At 41.1% G+C, this 20,105-nt stretch overlaps 1 protein-coding gene across 8 annotated transcripts in view; it reads right to left on the reverse strand.

The window, feature by feature from the left end:
- The window catches only part of LOC115175774 (ras/Rap GTPase-activating protein SynGAP), a 110,963-nt gene that overhangs the window by 40,765 nt on the left and 50,093 nt on the right, over positions 1–20,105 (reverse strand). Inside the window, exons 1-2 of one of the 8 annotated variants that reach the window (XM_029735260.1) lie at positions 13,287–13,890; positions 12,632–13,026 (exon numbers count right to left, since the gene is read on the reverse strand). The exons of 3 other annotated variants lie outside the window; for them this stretch is intronic. In XM_029735260.1, the coding sequence (XP_029591120.1) occupies positions 12,632–12,860 (229 nt within the window). In that variant the 5' untranslated portion in view covers positions 12,861–13,026; positions 13,287–13,890. Of the gene's footprint in view, positions 1–11,690; positions 12,398–12,631; positions 13,027–13,286; positions 13,891–20,105 lie in introns of those variants that run through there. 4 more of the 8 variants (XM_029735266.1, XM_029735267.1, XM_029735265.1 and 1 more) reach the window with 4 other exon arrangements.

The following is a 20,105-nucleotide window of genomic DNA, read 5'->3' on the forward strand; positions in this document are numbered from 1 at the left end:
CCAGACAGTTATTTCAGGCTTTAAGTGCTTACTTTTAGTACCAAGATCTTAAAAGTTGATGGTAGAAGACCTGCTCACAGGAACAAGTTATGCCCAAGTGAGCTCACTGAACAGCCTTAACTACCCAAACGTACCTGCTAATATTGTAGGGGATGGAGAACCAGAGATTTTAGAATTTGGCCAAAAATAAACACAATTGATTGAGTAGGAGGCTCTATTTTACTGTACAGTTTAAGACCACTTGAAACCCAGGCCCAAAAAACATGAAAACTGCATACCAAAAATCTGTGAATCAATGCACAAAATACTGTACGTCATACACTCATTCTCAGAAAGTGACCATGTCTGTCCTGTCTGTTTTAGTACATTAGGAACAGTAGCAACCCCTCATTCAGGGCAGGTGGGGCAAAGCCAAACCTGTTTTGAGCCCCACATGTTTAGCAAAAAGAAATCTCTCTATATATTTTTTTGTGTGTGCATGTTTTGCATATTATTTTGGCATTAATACGTGTCATATATCAGTTTCCAACCAATGTAAAAAAATATATAATAATAAAGGTGCATACAAACATGGTCTCTTTTTTGCTTAGTTGAGTAAGGCAGCTCCAAAATGCAAGTGTTTCAGCCTAGCTCAGTGCTTTCTGTAATGGTGGGGCAGCCAGCGGAAAATATGGAGCGTAGGGTTTGGTAATGTTCTCTAGTTGCGCCGTTATTGGCTCAGTGTTCTGTTACTCATGGGGACACTACGTCACCGCAAAAAAATCTACGGGGAGATCTAGAAAATTCAAGCCCCTTGGGTGCTGCCATAGAGTTATATTAGAAGTGCCCATCCTAGAAGGCTCAAGGTCATTGGCCACAGATAAAATGATGAAAAATCACGTTATATCTACCGTAGCTTTGAATGGACTGATCTTAGCTAGCAAGTTAGACAAAATCTTAGTTAGCAAGCTAGACAAGCAGTCATTGTCATGAATCACATCGACAATCTACTGGCAAATCCTTTGCAATCCTTGTCATATGAAGAGAAATTATACATAAAGCGAATCGGTGGACATCGGCCGTTGGACATTGCACAACAAGTTGGAAATCGCAAATTCAGCAATGAATGGTTTGGAAGGAATTAGTGGCTAACTGAAAGCATTGCAAATCAATCACTAGCTTGCTATTCAGTGCGGTAGGGGTGTGGTCCAAGTCTGGGTTTAAGGGATTATTTTCCAATCTTAAAAGGATAAACACTAAAGGGCCAGAAACGTTTGAATACATTAGCAATGCTGTCAATCCAGCATGACTTCTGCCACGTTCAATTCAACTGGAAACTCGGAACTGGGAAATCTCAGACTTCAGTGAGATCAAGACAACTGGGAACTCAGGGACAAAACGAGTTCCGACTGGGAAAATAAGTTTTGAACGGTCAACCAACTTGGAAGTCGGGAACTCGGGCCTCTTTCTAGAGCTCCGACCTGAAATGAAATCAAACTGTTTTTGTCACATGCGCCGAATACAACAAGTGTAGACCTTACCGTGAAATGCTTACTTACAAGCCCTTAACCAACAGTGCAGTTCAAAAAGAGTTAAGAAAATATTTACTAAATAAACTAAAGTAAAAAATAATAAAGAGTAACACAATAAAATAACAATAACGAGTCTATATACAGGGGGTACCGGTACCGAGTTAATGTGCGGGGTTACAGGTTAGTTGAGGTAATTTGTAGATGTAGGTAGGGGTGAAGTGACTATGCATAGATAATAAACAGCGACTAGCAGCAATGTACAAAACAAATGGAGGGGGGGTGTCAATGTAAATAGTCCTGTGGCCATTTGATTAATTGTTCAGCAGTCTTATGGCTTGGGGGTAGACGCTGTTAAGGAACCTTTTGGTCCTAGACTTGGAGCTCCGGTACCAGTTGCTGTGCGGTAGCAGAGAAAACTGGACTCTGGAGTCTCTGACAATTTTATGGGCTTTCCTCTGACACCGCCTATTATATAGGTCCTGGATGGCAGGAAGCTTGGCCCCAGTGATGTACTGGGTCGTATGCACTACCCTCTATAGCGCCTTATGGTCAGATGCCGAGCATACCAGGGGCTGATGCAACCAGTCAGGATGCTCTCGATGGTGCAGCTGTATAACTTTTTGAGGATCTGGGGAACCATGCCAAATCTTTTCAGTCTCCTGAGGGGAAAAAGGTTTTGTTGTGCCCTCTTCACAACTGTCTTGGTGTGTTTGGACTATGTTAGTTTGTTGGTGATGTGGACAACAAGGAACTTGAAACTCTCGAACCGCTCCACTACAGCCCCGTCGATGTTAATGGGGGCCTGTTTGGCCCACCTTCTCCTGTAGTCCATGAAGATCACTGACATCATGATTCAACCTTGATTTTTTCAGAGTTCCCAGTTGTCTTGAAAGCACTATAAATCCAAAGAATGCCAGACTTTGATTACAAAGTTTGATGACAAAGTTTTCCCACAAGGACCACCGCGCCACCTTCCGGTTCAAGTGAGCACAGCACAACAAGGTCAGTCCAAAAATGTATTGTATGCTGCTGCATAAATGATGTAATATGCCAGGGAGATATGTATACCACAGCTAAGAAAGTAATACTAAGTGTATGTTGTTGTCACGTCCTGACCATAGAAAGCTTTTATTTTCTATGGTAGAGTAGGTCAGGGCGTGACTGGGGGGTTAGTCTAGTTTATTATTTCTATGCGGGGTTCTAGGTTTGTTTTTCTATGTTGGTGATTGTGTATGATTCCCAATTAGAGGCAGCTGGTAATCGTTGTCTCTAATTGGGGATCATACTTAAGTAGCTTGTTTTCCACTTGTGGGTTATGGGATATTGTTTATGTGTAGTTGCATCGTCGTCACGGTTCGTTTATTCTTTTTATTAGAAAGTTTCACTTTATTAGTAAGGATTCACTCCCTTGGTGCTGAAAAGAAAGCTCTGCTGTTGGGACAGCTTTATCTAGTCCCTAACAGTTTGTGGGCACCATTTACCACCATTAAAGTGCAACTAATGTATTTTTTAGTGTTGTGTTTTGTAGTGGCTTTGCTGGCATGCATCAAAAAAAAATTATAATAGTTTGTCCCACCAAGATTTAGATTATAAATTCGCCACTGATTAGGAACATTATGTGCTGTCAGCCCGTCACTCAGTTTTCATTAGACTTTTCATTACAGTTTGTTTGCCTGCAGGTTACGGAATTTCAATGTATTTTCCATTGAGAGTAAGCTCTCCCTTTTAATGCATTGTTTAATGAGCAACACTACTAGTAATTATCTAAACACCTTTCTAAAATGGATTGTACTGCCTGCTAGACGAATCTATTATTTTATTATTTTAGACGTTTCTGTGCCCACCTAAATAATGTTTGTGGAGTGAAACAAAGCCAAAAATAAAACTGCATTACTTGAAATAGATCTCTTACACTTCAATAATGACATTTTGTTTGTTAACCAGAGATTACTTTGATTAAATACAGGCCTGTGTTTCTGAGGCCTTATACACATTTATAACAACGTTACGGTAACGTTATGAATTGAAATGTTTGTGTTCAAATGTGCAGCTCATGTCATTACAACTCTACAAAGAGGTCAATGGAATGTAGACCATAGAAGAAGGACGCCGGATTGCCACACATTCAACAAATCTGATCTAACAAAGTGCATATTCATCATATCCGTCATGATTTATGTATTGTAACAGGCCCACAATGTGGTTGCTAAAGTCTGATTTGGATATATTTGGCTGTTTTCACTGCATAACATTTAGAACTTGTTTTCAGGTTTAGAAGTGACTGCTAAATGCTAACTCCTGTTTGTATAAGCTGGTAGCATAATTAGCATAGAGAAATCGGTGGTGGTAGTCAAAGTAGTTTTGAACTGTAATGCAGTTGACATGAACACATATTGAGGTTAGTGTGAAATACACATATAAACACTAGCCTAAATGTAGGTTAATTTTGTTGGGGGGCAATGAGAAGATTCAGGATCTATCCCCCACGGGATCTACTCAATGCGGTCTCAATAGCTGATGAAGATTTGATCAAAAGTGCATGACTGTGGCAGAAGGGAGCAAATAATTAGAAGTAGAAGCTTTTGTCATCATTGTGATGTCGCCAGATTGACTTTAGATGCATTATAATATTTGCTAGCTAGCTAAGACTGAGGGGAGAGCGCCAACATTTTTGCTAGCTATTTCTGACAAACTTTGCTAGCTCATGGCAACATTGCATCTCTCTAAAGTAAACTTGTTGACATCATAATGATGCCAATGTTGTTTTCTACTAATTATTTGTCTACTTTAGCAATGTCATCGTATTTCCAGGCCTCTATTGTGTAATTTTGTCTGAACAGTCATTAGCCCCTGTTCAGAAAGACTGAGCATTAACCATCAGTCGGACATCAATATGCTGCGGCATCTGTAGAATGTTGTTAACAATGGCGGAGGTGCAACCCATGAATTATGTAGAACTGTTAAAAAACTATTTAGTTATGAATTCAACTTTAATTAAATGAGTTGACTCTTCACATGGGATAAATTTACTGAACAACAAAAGAAAGGGAATATTGAATGATCCCCGATGATCCATCGCATCTCCCAAAAACGTTTTCAACATACATCTGTAAAATAATAGTCTAGAAACTAAAGCTTTGGTTGTCTTCCTCTCAGGCTTCCATGTCTTTTCCCTGGACCTCCTCAATGTCCACCTCTTGAACATCAGACTCTGAGGCCTCATCTTCACTGTCACTTTCCAACCTTGTCGAGGATGAAAAAATGGTCAGGCTCAAAAAGACTCAAATTTACCCGGATGGCCACCAATTTTTCAACCCTTGTATTGGTCAGCCTGTTGCGTGCTTTGGTGTGTGTGTTCCCAAACAAGGACCAGTTGCGCTCTGAGGCGGCTGATGTTGGTGGGATTTGGAGGATGATGGAGGCAAAAGGGGAATGAGCCTCAGATCCACAAAGTCCCTTCCACCAGGTGGCTGATGAGATATGTTGGCACGACTGCCATATTGCATCTCCATCCCAAAGCCCTTGCTTGGAAGTGTACTTCGCCAGACTGCCAAGAACCTTGCCCTCATTCAGGCCAAGGTGGCGAGACATGGTAGTGATGACACCATAGGCCTTGTTGATCTCTGCACCAGACAGGATGCTCTTGCCAGCATACTTGGGATCCAACATGTACGCTGTGGCATGTGTGGGCTTCAGGCAGATGTCTTTACGCTTTTTGATGTATTTCAGAACTGCAGTTTCCTCTGCTTGGAGCAACAGTGAAGTGGGCAGGGCAGTACGGATTGATTCTCTTACATCTGCAAGCGGAGTCTGAACATCAGATAGGATGGCATTGTCTCTCTCAATCCGTGCAATGGCTACTGCTATAGGTTTTAGGAGTTTCAGGCTGCTTACCACTCTCTCCCAAAATACATTATCCAGGAGGATCCTCTCGATGAGGCTGTCCATATCGGAAGACTGTGATATGGCCATTTCTTGGAGAGACTCCTTCCCTTCCAGGAGATTGTCAAACATGATGACAAAACCACCCAAACAGGTGTTGCTGGGCAGCTTCAATGTGGGGCTCTTATTCTTCTCACTTTGCTTGGTGAGGTAGATTGCTGCTATGACTTGATGACCCTTCACATACCTAACCATTTCCTTGGCTCTATTGTAGAGTGTACCAATTGTTTTCAGTGCAGTGATGTCCTTGGGGAGCAGATTCAATGCATGAGCAGCACAGCCAATGGGTGTGATTTGAGGGTAGGACTCCTCCACTTTAGACGAAGCAGCCTTCATGTTAGCGGCATTGTCTGTCACCAGCGCAAATACCTTCTGTGGTCCAAGGTAATTGATGACTGCCTTCAGCTCATCTGCAATGTAGAGACCGGTGTGTCTGTTGTCCCTTGTGTCTGTGCTCTTGTAGAATACTGGTTGAGGGGTGGAGATGATGTAGTTAATTATTCCTTGCCCACGAACATTCGACCACCCATCAGAGATGATTGCAATACTGTCTGCTTTCTCTATGATTTGCTTGACCTTCACTTGAACTCTGTTGAATTCTGCATCCAGAAAATTAGTAGATAAAGCATGTCTGATTGGAGGGGTGTATGCTGGGTGAAGAACATTCAGAAATCTCTTCCAATACATATTGCCTGTGAGCATCAGAGGTGAACCAGTTGCATACACAGCTCGAGCAAGACATTCATCAACATTTCTCTGACTACGTTCCTCCATTGAGTCAAAAAAACTTTTGATTCCAGGAAGACCATGAGCTGTTGCTATCGATAAGGCGTCTGATTCATAATTTTCACCTCAAATACAAGTAGAGGGACTTTTGTCAGAGGTTGCTTGTTGTGAGCGCTGAGGGAACTTTATGCACTTGGCCAGATGATTCTGTATCTTTGTTGCATTCTTCACATATGATTTGGTACAGTATTTGCAAATGTACACAGGCTTTCCTTCTACATTAGCTGCAGTGAAAAGTCTCCACACATCAGAGAGTGCAATTGGCATTTTCCTGTAAAGATTAGAAAGAAATGAGTAAAAAAAACAAATACAATTCCATGTACAGATAAATTGTTAAGCACTTAGATTAAATTAGTCCTTTGTAAGATAAATGTTTTAAAATTAAACATGTATGGAAACAGGTGAATTAACACTCCTCAGTTAGCAGTCTCTATCAGGATAAGGTAAGACCCAGATGCAGACCGTGTCGAAGTAACAATGTTTATTGTAACACCAGGGGCAGGCAAACGACAGGTCAAGGCAGGCAGGCTCAGGGACAGGCAGAGTTCAGTAACCCAGTTCAATAATCCAGAGGTGGAGCAAAGGTACAGAGTGGTCAGGCGGGCGGGTACAAGGTCAGGACAGGCAAGGGTCAAAAACCAGGAGGACGAGAAAAAGAGAGGCAGGGAAAAAGACATGAGCTGACAGGATGAATGCTGGTAAGCTTGACAAACAAGACGAACTGGCAACAGACAAACAGAAAACACAGGTATAAGTACACAGGGGATAATGGGGAAAATGGGCAACACCTGATCTGGGAGCGGGGGGAAAGATCTCGGCTTTCGGGGGTGTAGCCGTGGCACTATAGCGGCGTGCCAGCACCTCAGACTTGACCTTCTTGGACACCGGGCCCGGGCCTTACTGAACCCCTCCCAGAGGTCCTGGTGCTCTGCGGGAATGGCAGAGGTTCAGGGAAATTTCCAAGCCCCCAGGAAGACGTCCCGGGGAAGGCAGAACTGACTTCAGGCAATGAGTGTGGCAGGACCTGCTCCAGCCCACGATGGCACCAGCAGCCCAGTCGGTGAGGGGATTGTGTCACTGGAGCCAGTAGAATCCCAATATCACAGAAATCTGAGGAGACTTGATGAGCAGGAATTGAATAGTCTCGCTGTGATTCCCTGACACCCGTAGGTTGATGGGAGTGGTAATGTGAGTGACCTGGCCTATAGGGCGCCCGTCCAGCGCTCTAACCTCCATGGGAGTAAAGAGGGGCTGTTCAGCTTGGAAGCCAGGGTAGCGTCCAAAAAACTCTCATAGGCCCCAGGCTAAATGAGGACCCGGAGAGATTTAGACTGGCTACCACACAGCAGAATGGCACGAACAGGGCTCCTACCAGTGAGCCTGATCTCTTATAAAGGACAAGAGGACTAAAAATGACTAAGAGTCCCGCTATACAGACAACTCTTCGTGTTGATCCTGTATTGCCGTTCCTCTGGCGATAGCCCAGCTTTACCTATTTGCATAGGCTCGGGAAGCAGTGACTCAGCCGATTCCGGCGACTCTCGGGATAGGTCGGGAGGCCCCGGTTCTCTCGGCAATGGGTTTATAACGTCGCCTGACATGTACATCAAAGAAAGAGAAAATATCGGTTGTATACTGTATATTTGGCACTTGTCCATTTGGTTCAACATTTGCAATATTCAACTCTCACTCTCTCTCTATGTTCTATTCCAGATCCCAGCTCATTGTTTGGTATCCATGGTAACAACTCCAAGAAATTCCACTTGAACCATAAGACATCGGCACAACTAATACATTTGGAGCAAGAGACTTGAGAGTTACAAACATGTTAATTTTCCAGGACAAAACAACAGTAAATACGCACCAACATACCACACACACACACACACGGACACAAAATGTGCAAATGAGAGTGCATTTCTCACACAAATCAAATAGCTTTGCACAGGGCCTTGTACTAGAGGCATGGAACAGTAATAAAACACACAACTGGTATCCTAGTGAAAACACATGCCTTATGACACTTGCTGTGGCATTATTACATATCACACAACAAAATATTTAAACACTGAAATAACGTTGTCTGTGTGTGATTGCATCGTTGTGAACATCTGTGTGTGTGTATGCGTGTGTGCGTGTACGCGTGTGTGTGCGTGCTTATATTCTGAATGTACATTTTATGTCAGGCCGGAGTGTGTGTGGGTGGTAACAGCTTCCAGCCAACTGATACACAGAGAAAGAGAGAGGGAGAGAGAGCGAGAAAGGGACAGAGATAAAAAGAGAGATCGGGGAAGAGCAAGGAAGATTGAGAGTGGGTGTTTGGGAAGTACACAATAGCCCTTTCACATGTGTTTCTCTGTGCATAAGTTTGAAATATTGGTAACACTTTACCTGACACCCAGCATCATAACACCTTATGACACAGTCATAACCATGTCATAATATGTCATAAACCCTCAAAACCTACCTCACAAGGCCAAACATTCCATTACACCATAGCCTAAGTTTCAACAGTATGTTTATGTTACATAACATTTTATGAAATTGACCATCTTAAATGATCATTGTAATTGCGCACACATTGATGTCACACATGCACCTACCCCAATGCTCTGTTGTTGAAGACTGGGCTGAATGCAGGAGCAGATTTGAGGAGCAGGACAAGACATTCTCTTTTTGACTGATGACTGACATAAGGGCATGTACATGACAGACCCAACAACAACAAAGGATCTAAGAAACAAGCCTACAAATGAAAGGACATTTCTTGGCAGGGAAAATAACTCATTTGATTAAATGTGGGTTTTGACACTCCTATGTAGGTGTCATAACCAGCCATAAATTAACGCAATATATGTCACAATGGGTGTAATTATATATGGTCATGACAGTGTTATGACCATATTATGACAGGTTATGAAACGTCATGTCAGCTGTTATGACACTGGGTGTCAAGTAAAGTGTTACCGAGACTAAATCTTTATTTTTAAGAAGTCATCGGAATACAAGGCCTTTTCAAAAATATTTCCGGCTTTTGCTGACCAGCTTTGGGCCTGTATCTGAAAAGTCTCTAGTTCGAATACCCACGTCGACAAGGTGAAAATCTGTCAATGTGCCCTTCAGCAAGGTACTTAACCCTAATTTGCTCCAGGGGCGCCGTACTACTATGGCTAATTTTCTGGCTGTTGCGCAATAAACAATGGATGAAGGAAGCTACATCGGTGTTTGTGAGACCAGGAGACATCCCCAAAACAGGTCTTCTCACGAAAATGTCTGTATAGTCAGAGGGATTTGAGCATGAAACTATTATATAACTATAACCTGTTCTGAAAAGCCGAGACTATTACAAATAGAAACATGTAGTCTATTCTGCTCTACGACGCCCACAAGCTTCAAAGGACTTGTCTAAAGTCGGTCCCGTGGACGTGCCAACTCTGCACAAGTCTTCTCACAAAAACGTCGGTAAAGTCTGAATGGTATGAGCCCAGGATTTGCAACGAACATGTCGTCCGTTTTGCTATACAATTCACAGCTCATCTGTGACTTGTTCGGTAAAAATGAATTGTGCTGAATATGCTTTTTTTTGGAACCAGGGTTGCACATGTAACCTTTTTCCCCGTCTCTGATGCTTTCCTATATCTCTCAGATGCATTTCAACACTTCAAATCGTACTTCAGTTTGATTCATTTTTGGACTACATTTTTTGCCCTGTATGAATGTGTTATTCAATGCTAATATGTGCTAACAGCAGTAATACCAAATTCAATGTTTCATCAAATAATTGTTTTATATTTCTTTTGGATATCTACAGGAGTCCTACAATTCCAAATCAAATAGCTGAATGATCCATCTTATAAGCATCTTAAAAAAGTCTAAATGTTAGTAGCTTAGTAGATATTGCCAGAGGCTTAGACTCGGGTTAATTAACATCATCTGTAGCTAACTACACTCAAACATTCTTGATTAGTGTTTAATGAACAATTTGATGTGTGAAAAACAAAAATACTGCAGGAGTTTGCCACAGCATCTACTGTAGGCTTCTATCTGCCTTAATGCTGTTCCCTACGCGCCCCTTTTTCTATTGTTACCATGACAACTGTCCATTTGAAGTTTTCACTGCACACACTAATTTCGGTTTCAAATCTGTTAGGTACAGTACAAAGCTTATGCTATATGAGGGAGTAAACTGAGTCAGATAAGAGGAGCTTTACATTTGGAAACACGACATCAATAGACATCTTGATGGCAAAAGTTCAAAGCAATTCTTTGACTAGCAGCCAATAAGATGTGGAACTCATGTATTTTCCAAACGCTATCATTGAGTGTGGAGGACTTTCCACAACTATGCTATCAGGAGTGCCCTTGATTTGCACAGCAGCACATCCCGGACCTAGTGAGTTTAGAAATGGTCTGTCCCATGTTGTGACCTATTCAGTGCGGATGGCAAACCTGGCTGGAAAGTCATCCGGCTCACGGAATGGGACTGCTTATTGCTAAATCAAGTGTCAACTCCCTCCAATCCAGGACACACTGTTGTGCAAGTCAAACACTTCTGAGAACGAGTTGTGGAAAATCCACCATCTGTAATTATTTAATTCTGGCCAAAATGTGGAAACGGTAAGGCTAGCGTTTTAACAGGAACAAACTAAGGACCTAAGTATACTGTATGTATGTAGCGTTACAAGCAGGGATGTAGAGGTAAAAAGGTGGGTATATAAAGGTGGCAGAGAAACAAAGGCTAACACTAACAATGCTAATTTAGCATAATAAGTGCATAAAGCTATTCACCAAATAAAAAAAGACTCCACTACATCATTGGCTACAATACATTAACCGGGAAGAGATACTGGTAATAACAATATTGTGGGCCTCAGGTCCTCCAACAACAAATCAAGATGTGATGTGACTGTTCAGGTAGCCTCTGAACGGTACAACATGGCATGCATGGCCAATGCCAAAACTATTGTTACAATAAATCTTTAGAGCAATCAGTAACATACATTCCACGTCCAAATTTCCAAGGGGACCAGCCCCATCCCTGGCCCCTTATTAGCTTGTATTAATCCAGATTTCTGTTCTGTATCCTCACCATTTCACAACAGCTCACGACCCGGTCCAGAAACAATCCCTGGGAACTTCATGTAGATCTGAAGGAATTGGACAGGTAAAACCATTTGGTAGCAGCTCCATCTAGCATACCAGAGGGCGAAGGAGCTACTACCATATAACGTATACCTATTAACTTAATTCAGATCAACATGGCCATAGGGGTAGGAGCTAGGTGTTGTTTCTGGACAGGGCACTTGTCGAGCAATTGGAACTTCAGTGTTATTACGGTTTAAAGTTACAAGTCAGTCTCATTTAGAATGGACATGACACTTCTGACGTTCAACATTGGAGAGGATTACAAAGACAAATAATCAAAGACGCTGATAGATTTACAGGCCTTACCCAAACGTCAGGTTGCGAGTCGTTGATTTCCAAGTACTGCAGCTCGATAACTGGGTGAGTTGGAGTCAGCAGAGTTAAGGTTGATTTCCAAGTTGCTTAGGCAGGGGGGTTAGTTTTCCAGGTCGCTTCCGGCTAAGGTTGACTATATTAAAGAGGTTCCAGGTTTAGTTGGTCCACAACACAGGTTGAGGGTGTGGGCTGAGATGTGTCCAGTAATAGGGTATAGGGTCCTCTCCTTTTTAAGTTAGCTTGTGCTTAACAGCAATCTATGTGACCACATTTGAGACACTTAAAGGTGCCTGATATCCATACTCCTTTATCACTACCAAAGTGGTACTCTTCACATCACATTGGACAGGAATAGGAGTGTGTGCATCTCATCGTTTTAAGCCAAATTAGTATGCATTTGAAAATGTTCACCTTTTCTGTAGATGTGTGTGCAATTGCATTTATGATAATATACTTTGAATAAATTAAGATAGCTCTCTGTGAAGTAAGCATATGTCTTTTGCCAACATGTTGTTGAGGACAAGGAGTCATAAGGCTGATCATCTTTCTGGCAGTTCTTATCAGTGTGCAGATTTTAGAGAATAACATTAACAGGATACTGTTTTAAGTGAGTTTGTGCTGCTTGTGACATGGACTTATCTTGTGTCTGTGGTAATGTATTTCTAAACATCCCCTTATTACAATGCTATATCGTCAGTGCAACTAAGAATACAAGTAGGTTATCACAGAGACTGGATTATTCAAATATACCTGCACACAGTCTTTAAATGATAAATATTAGTTATACAACATACATATTATAAATAGCCTTTGTTAAAATATGTTAATTTAGAAATGGCTGCTTGCCACACCTCTTAACACAATCAAAAATATGGTATTATTCAAAAGATATCGTGATGTGTTTTGTTATAATGATTGTTATGACGTCTCACGATTATTCGATTCTTTCTTCCACCAACCCCAAGCCACGCTTTCCAGTGCTGGCAGCGGTAGCTCCTTGTCGTGCAGTCCCACAGAACGCTCCTTGGCCGCGGCCTCTCCTTGGTCTTTTCCCCCGGCTCCTTCTCTTCCGACTGTCTTACAACCACAAAGCTGAAATGCGATCCCTTTGCAGTTTCCTCGGTAACCTACAGAATCTCTTCTGAGGCTGATTTTTTTCATCTTTTTGTTGTGATTATTTTTGCAGCCTATTACTCTTTAATACCATAACTGGCGTTCTATTTAAACATAGGCCTAGTTGTACTCTCTGATAGCCTAATTATCAATCTAATGATCAATGATCAGGTAGGTTCATCTGTCAATTGTTTGTCAAATGCATTCAGTATTTCTGTGAAAGAAACGGATAATTATTGAATGCCATCACACATGTGATTGAAATTCACAGAACGATGTGTCAATATTAAATGCGTATCATACATCACCCCTACTTTAATTGATATGACAAGGCCAGAGTTATCATACATGCAGAAACGTGTGTAGAAATGTAGGGTGTATGCCAACAACTAGACTACGAATGCATCATCGTGCTCAGGCTATGCGCGTTTACACACCACGTCTGTCCAGCAATAAAGAAAAGATAGCCTATACCTTTCCAATGCGCGTATATGCCCCAAATCCAGAAAATGCGTAAAACATGGAATATTTTCCAATTCGTAGGCTACACTTTGTTTGCTGATAGCAGCGGGGAAGACTTGAGGACACGTCCGTAGTCTGTCATCCCCTCACTGAAGTCCAATAAACCGACATGTAAATGCATCACATTCCAAATTAACTGGTTAATTCAAATGAGATTCAGCTTTGATGCTCCCTCCGTTCTACTGTCAAATCTATTTTTCTATGGTGCTGCGTCAGACTTTATTTGTAGCTTGGAGAGATGGATTGATCGATGGTGTCCGCATAGGTTATGTTGTATACATTGTCGCCAATCTGTTTTGTCGCGCTTCATCTAGCTGTCACTTGCAACGAGAGGATTGAGATGCAAATTGTCAGAAAGAGGCGGTGGTGATTGGTGAAATCGTTCCTTCTCGATTATATTCTCTCTTTGGCGCGCGCGCTCTCTCTCCCTCTATCGCTTGCAACGACGACCGGGGGGCGCGCGCACACACACGAAGCATAACAAGAAGAGGTTACGAGAGAGGGGGAAGTGTGTGGTAAGCATGGGCGCAATTGCGCTATAGGCTTACAGGATGCACGGTAAACCGTGGTAGCCTAAATGGTCACAAACGAACCAGACAACAGCCTACCAACTACACATTCATTTTTAGCCAAGTAAAACAGCTCTCCCAAGACTAAAGCATTCAATTGTGTTTCAAATGATGTGCATGTGCCCAACATTTGGGAACATTGGGAGCTTTCTGGGACCCTGGGAACCCACATATGCCTATATGGTGATATATTGGCAGCTATGGCATACTGTCAGTTGACCTTTATATTTGTTTTACTCCTCAGTCATTTATATGTATTACGTCCTCTAAAGAAGACTGACAATTAGACATTTGCATTGAGGCATTGGCTTAGGACACCAACCAACAGTGTTGATAAATCATATCTGACTACGTAGGAAATCTATATCTGTTCAAAAGACGCTCCTCCAGCTGCAGAATGTGTACTTTATTTATTACCCACAGATGTGTGTTGATCAACCCTAGGCCTGGAGATCAACTGGATTTGCAGCCGTTTGTTGAAGACCAATAATAACAAACCTGATTTAACCAATCAAAGGCTTGATCAGTTGCTAGAACACCTACACATCCGGGGTCTCGAGGACCAGGTTTGAAGACCACTGCCACACAAATGTTGCCTCTCTGAACCTAGTAGCTCTGTAGCAGCAGCACTTCACCCCACATGGTGCCACACCATGAAAATAAAAATGCTAAGCATTTTCAGAGATAGACTTTTCCTAAAGGCTGATTCTATGAAGTTTGGAGTTGGAATGGTGAATGAATTGAAAGCAAACTCCATGCCCTACATTTCTATCAACAATGGGTAGAGTAAGTCTAAATATACAGCTCTTCATTCAACCACTGATGCAGATGGCATTTTGTTAAACAAAATACTCACTAAACTGAAGGATTCGTATTCCATGCATCTTTGAATGAACACATAACTACACAATTTGTATTCTGACCACCTGTTCCGTGTTCTACAGCAGTTTATTAAAGATGAGACTGTACTAGCCAATCATGGTTCCTGGATCCAACCAAGCCAGCCACGGGGGGGATAAATCAGTATTCCCAGTTTCCATGACAACCATACTGTATGCCATTGATTATTTCCCTTTTATCTGCAGGCAGCACAAAAGGAGATTTTTTACTTGAAGAGGAGGAAAATATAGAGGAAAATGGAGCGCGTGAGCGATCTTGGTGTAAAAAAATAAATCTGAACGGTTTGGTACTTGGTATTTTATTAGGATCCCCATTAGCTGTTGCAAAAGCAGCAGCTACTCTTCCTGGGGTCCACACACAACATGAAACATAATACAGAATGACATAATACAGGACATCAATAGACAAGAACAGCTCAAAGACAGAACTACATAATTTTAAAAAAAGGCACACGTAGCCTACATATCAATGCATACACACAAACTATCTAGGTAAAATAGGGGAGAGGCATTGTGCCGTGAGGTGTTACTTTATCTGTTTTTTTAAACCAGGTTTGCTGTTTATTTTAGCAATATGAGATGGAAGGAAGTTCCATGCAATAAGGGCTCTATATAATACTGTACGCTTTCTTGAACTTGTTCTGGATTTGGGGACTGTGAAAAGACCCCTGGTGGCATGTCTGGAGGGATAAGTGTGTGTGTCAGCTGTGTGTATGTTGACTATGTAAACAATTTGGGATTTTCAACACATTAATGTTTCTTATAAAAAGAAGAAGTGATGCAGTCAGTCTCTCCTCAACTCTTAGCCAAGAGAGACTGGCATGCATAGTATTTATATCAGCCCTCTGATTACAATTAAGAGCAAAACATGCCGCTCTGTTTTGGGCCAGCTGCAGCTTAACTAGGTCTTTCCTTGCAGCACTGGACCACACGACTGGACAATAATCAAGATTAGAGAAAACTAGCCTCAGAACTTGCTTTTTGGAGTGTGGTGTCAAAAAAGCAGAGCATTCTTTATTACGGCCAGACCTCTTCCCATCGTTACAACCATTGAATCTATAGGTTTTGACCATGACAGTTTACAGTCTAAAGTAACGGCAAGTAATTTAGTCTCCTCAACTTGTTCAACAGCCACACCATTCATTACCAGATTCAGCTGAGGTCTAGAACTTAAGGAATGATTTGTACCAAATACAATGCTCTTAGTTTTAGAGATGCTCAGGACCAGTTTAGTACTGGCCACCCATTCCAAAACAGACTACAATTCTTTGTTAAGAGTTTCAGTGACTTCATTAGCTGTGGTTGCTGATGTGTATATGGTTGAATCATCCACATACATGGACACACATGCTTTGTTTAATGCCAATGGCAGGTCAATGGTAAAAATAGAAAAGAATAGAGGGCCTAGAGAGCTGCCCTGCTGTAGACCACACTTTACATGTTTGACATTAAAGAAGCTTCCTTTGAGTTCTATTAGATAGATTGCCATATTGTGGATTCAGAGCTGAGGTTGAAAAGCCATAACACATATGATTTTTCAACAACAGGTTATGGTCAATAATATCAAAGGCTGCACTGAAATCTAACAGTACAGTTCCCACAATCTTCTTATTATCAATTTCTTTCAACCAATCATCAGTCATTTGTGTCAGTGCAGTACGTGTTGAGTGCCCTTCTCTATAAGCATGCTGAAAGTCTATTGTTAATTTGTTTACAGAGAAATAGCTTTGTATTTGGTCAAACACAATTTTTTACAGCAATTTGCTAAGAGTTGGCAGCAAGCTTATAGGTCTACTGTTAGAACCAGTAAAGGCCGCTTTACAACTCTTGAGTAGTGGAATTAATTTGGCTTCCTTCCAGGCCTGAGGACAAAGACTTTCCTCTAGGCTCAGATTAAAGATATGACCGATAGGAGTGGCTACAGAGTCAGCTACCATCCTCAGTAGCTTTCCGTCTAAGTTGTCAATGCCAGGGGGTTTGTCATTATTGATCAATAACAATAATTTTTCCACCTCTCCCACACTAACTTTACAAAATTCAAACTTGCAATGCTTTTCTTTCATTATTAGTTTTTTTATGCATGAATACGATGGTTCACTGTTCGTTGTTGGCATTTTCTGCATTAAGTTTGCCCACTTTTCCAATGAAATAATCATTAAAATAATTGCCAACATCAAATAGTTTCGTAATGAATAAGCCATCTGATTCGATGAAAGATGAAGTTGAATTTGTCTTTCTGCCCATAATTTCATTTAAAAGTACAACAAACTTTTTTCCCACCATTCTTTATATCATTGATCTAGCTTCATAATACAGTTTCTTCTTTTTGTTAAGTTTAGTCACATAATTTCTTAATTTACAGTAAGTCAGCCAGTCAGATGTGCAGCCAGACTTATTAGCCACTCCTTTTGCCCCATCTCTTTCAACCATACCGTTTTTCAATTCCTCATCAATCCATGGAGCCTTAACAGTTCTAACAGTCAGTTTCTTAACAGGTGCATGTTTATAAATAATTGGAAGAAGCAATTTCATAAATGCATCAAGTGCAGTGTCTGGATGAACCTCATTAATCACATCAGACCAACACATATTTTTAACAGCATCCACATAAGAGTCATAGAAAAATCTCTTACTATTTAACAGACCTCAGCCTGGTTATTACCATGGTTACCATCAGGAGAGAGATGAGATCTGACCTCGGTGATGTTGCAGTATCATTTTATTTTCTTCGACTGAACTCTTTTCCCCACTATATTATAATTCATTATTTTAAATGTGTCTCGCACACACACACACACACACACACACACACACACACACACACACACACACACACACACACACACACACACACACACACACACACACACACATATTGCCTATTATCATATCAAGGCTTATCGGTGCTCATCTCCTGATCTCCTGGACTATTCAAAGTGCCTGATTACGTAATTGCTACTAAAACAAGGACTGCACTGGGTAGTTTGTAAGCTCAGTGGGACACAAGGACACTTGTCAGCTGATTAAGACAAAAGTTAATCAAGACAAAAAACTCACATTCGATTTGGGCATTACCCTATTTCATCAAAACTTGTATTTGATGTAAAAGTATAAAAGCATTCATGCATTACGAGAGAGAGAGCATGTTTGAACTGATGTATAGTTACGTTTTGATTTGTATGCATTTCATACAATCTAGTTTCAAACGGGCAGTGTAGTACTTCGTTTGGCACGAGAGCTGCTTTTTTTTCACAAACGGGGTCCAATTCATTGTATGATATTGTTAAAGTACAGATTCAAACCGATCACGGTACACTGTTGATGTGTAAAACTTGTGATGGTGTTCTTCTCTCTTGCGCTGCAACTGCAAGAGTCCTGGACATCAAATCCAATAATGATTGCTGCTTGTGTGTGTGTGTGTGTGTGTGTGTGTGTGTGTGTGTGTGTGTGTGTGTGTGTGTTTTCAGAAAGTATTCATACCCCTTCACTTATTACACATTTTGTTGTTACAGCCTAGATTCAAAATGGGTAAAATGTATATTTTCTGTCACCCATCTACACACAATTCCAGGCTGTATCACAACCGGCCGTGATTGGGAGTCCCATAGGACGGCGCACAATTGGCCCAGCATCGTCCAGGATAGGGTTTGGCCGAGGTAGGCCGTCATTGTAAATAAGAATTTGTTCTTAACTGACTTGCCTAGTTAAATAAAGGTTAAATAAAAAATAAATAAAACAAATACCCCATAATGACAAAGTGAAAACATGTTTTTAGAAAATGTTCACACTACTTTGTAGAAGCACCTTTGGCAGTAAATACAGCAGAGTGTCTTTCTGGGTAAGTCTCTTAAGAGCTTTCCACAACTGGATTGTGCAACATTTGCCCATTGTTCTTTTCAAAACTCTTCAAGCTCTGTCAAATTGGTTGTTGATCACTGCTAGACAACCATTTTCAGGTCTTCCAATAGATTTTCAAGTAGATTTAGGTCAAAAGTGTAACTCGGCCAACATTCACTGTCTTCTTGGTAAGCAACTCCAGTGTAGATTTGGCATTGTGTTTTAGATTATAGTCCTGCTGAAAGGTGAATTCAACTCCCAGTGTCTGGTGAAGAGCAGACTGAACCAGGTTTCCCTCTAGGGATTTTGCCTGTGCTTAGCTCCATTTCGTAAAATTTTTTTATCCTGAAAAACTCCCAAGTCAGAAAAATGATTGCAAGCATTCCCATAACATGATGCAGCCACCACAATACTTGAAATATGGAGAGTGGTACTCAGTAATGTTGCATTGGATTTGCCACAAAACAAACATATCACTTTGTATTCAGGACAAAACTTAATTGATTTGAGACATTTTTTGCAGAATTACTTTAGTGCCTTGTTGCAAACAGCATGTATGTTTTGGAATATTTTTATTCTGTACAGGCTTCCTTCTTTTCACTCTGTCAATTAGGTTAGTATTGTGGAGTAACTACAATGTTGTTGTTCCATCCTCAGTTTTCTCCTATCACAGCCAACGCGAGACATTGCAAAACCTCCCTGGTCTATGTGGTTGAATCTGTGTTTGAAATTCACTGCTCGACTGAGGGACCTTACAGATAATTGCATGTGTGGGGTATAGAGATGAGGTAGTCATTCAAAAGTCATGTTAAGCACTATTATTGCACACAGAGTGAGTCCATGCAACTTATTATGTGACTTGTTAAGCACATTTATACTCCAGAACGTATTAAGGCTTGCCATAACATAAAGGGTTAACTCAAGACATTTCAGCTTTTGATTTGTAATTAATTTGTAAAACATTTGACAATGTGTAGGCCAGTGACAAACAATCTACATTTAATCAATTGTAAATGCTTAACAATTACTTAACAAGTGTTGATACACACGGGAGACTGTTGAGCATGTATAACCCAGCAGCGTTGCAGTTCTTGACACAAAGCGGTGCGCCTGGCACCTTCTACTATACCTCGTTCAAAGACACTTAAATCTTTTGTCTTGCCCATTCACCCTCTGACTGGCACACATACACAGTCCATGTCTCAATTGTCTCAAGGCTTAAATATCATTCTTTAACCTGTCTCCTCCCCTTCATCTAAACTGATTGAAGTGGATTTAACAAGAGACATCAGTAAGGGATCATAGCTTTCACCTGTATTCACCTGGTCACTATGTCATGGCAAGAGCAGCTGTTCTTAATGCTTTTTAAGGCAGAACTGAATGCTCTCCCACTGGGCACAGACCTCAGTCCAATGTTTAGTTTGTTGTTGGCGGACATCAATTCAATGTGAAATCAGCAAAACTTT

This window comes from Salmo trutta, chromosome 36, assembly GCF_901001165.1.
Source record: "Salmo trutta chromosome 36, fSalTru1.1, whole genome shotgun sequence".
In the NCBI taxonomy this organism is placed as follows: domain Eukaryota; kingdom Metazoa; phylum Chordata; class Actinopteri; order Salmoniformes; family Salmonidae; genus Salmo; species Salmo trutta.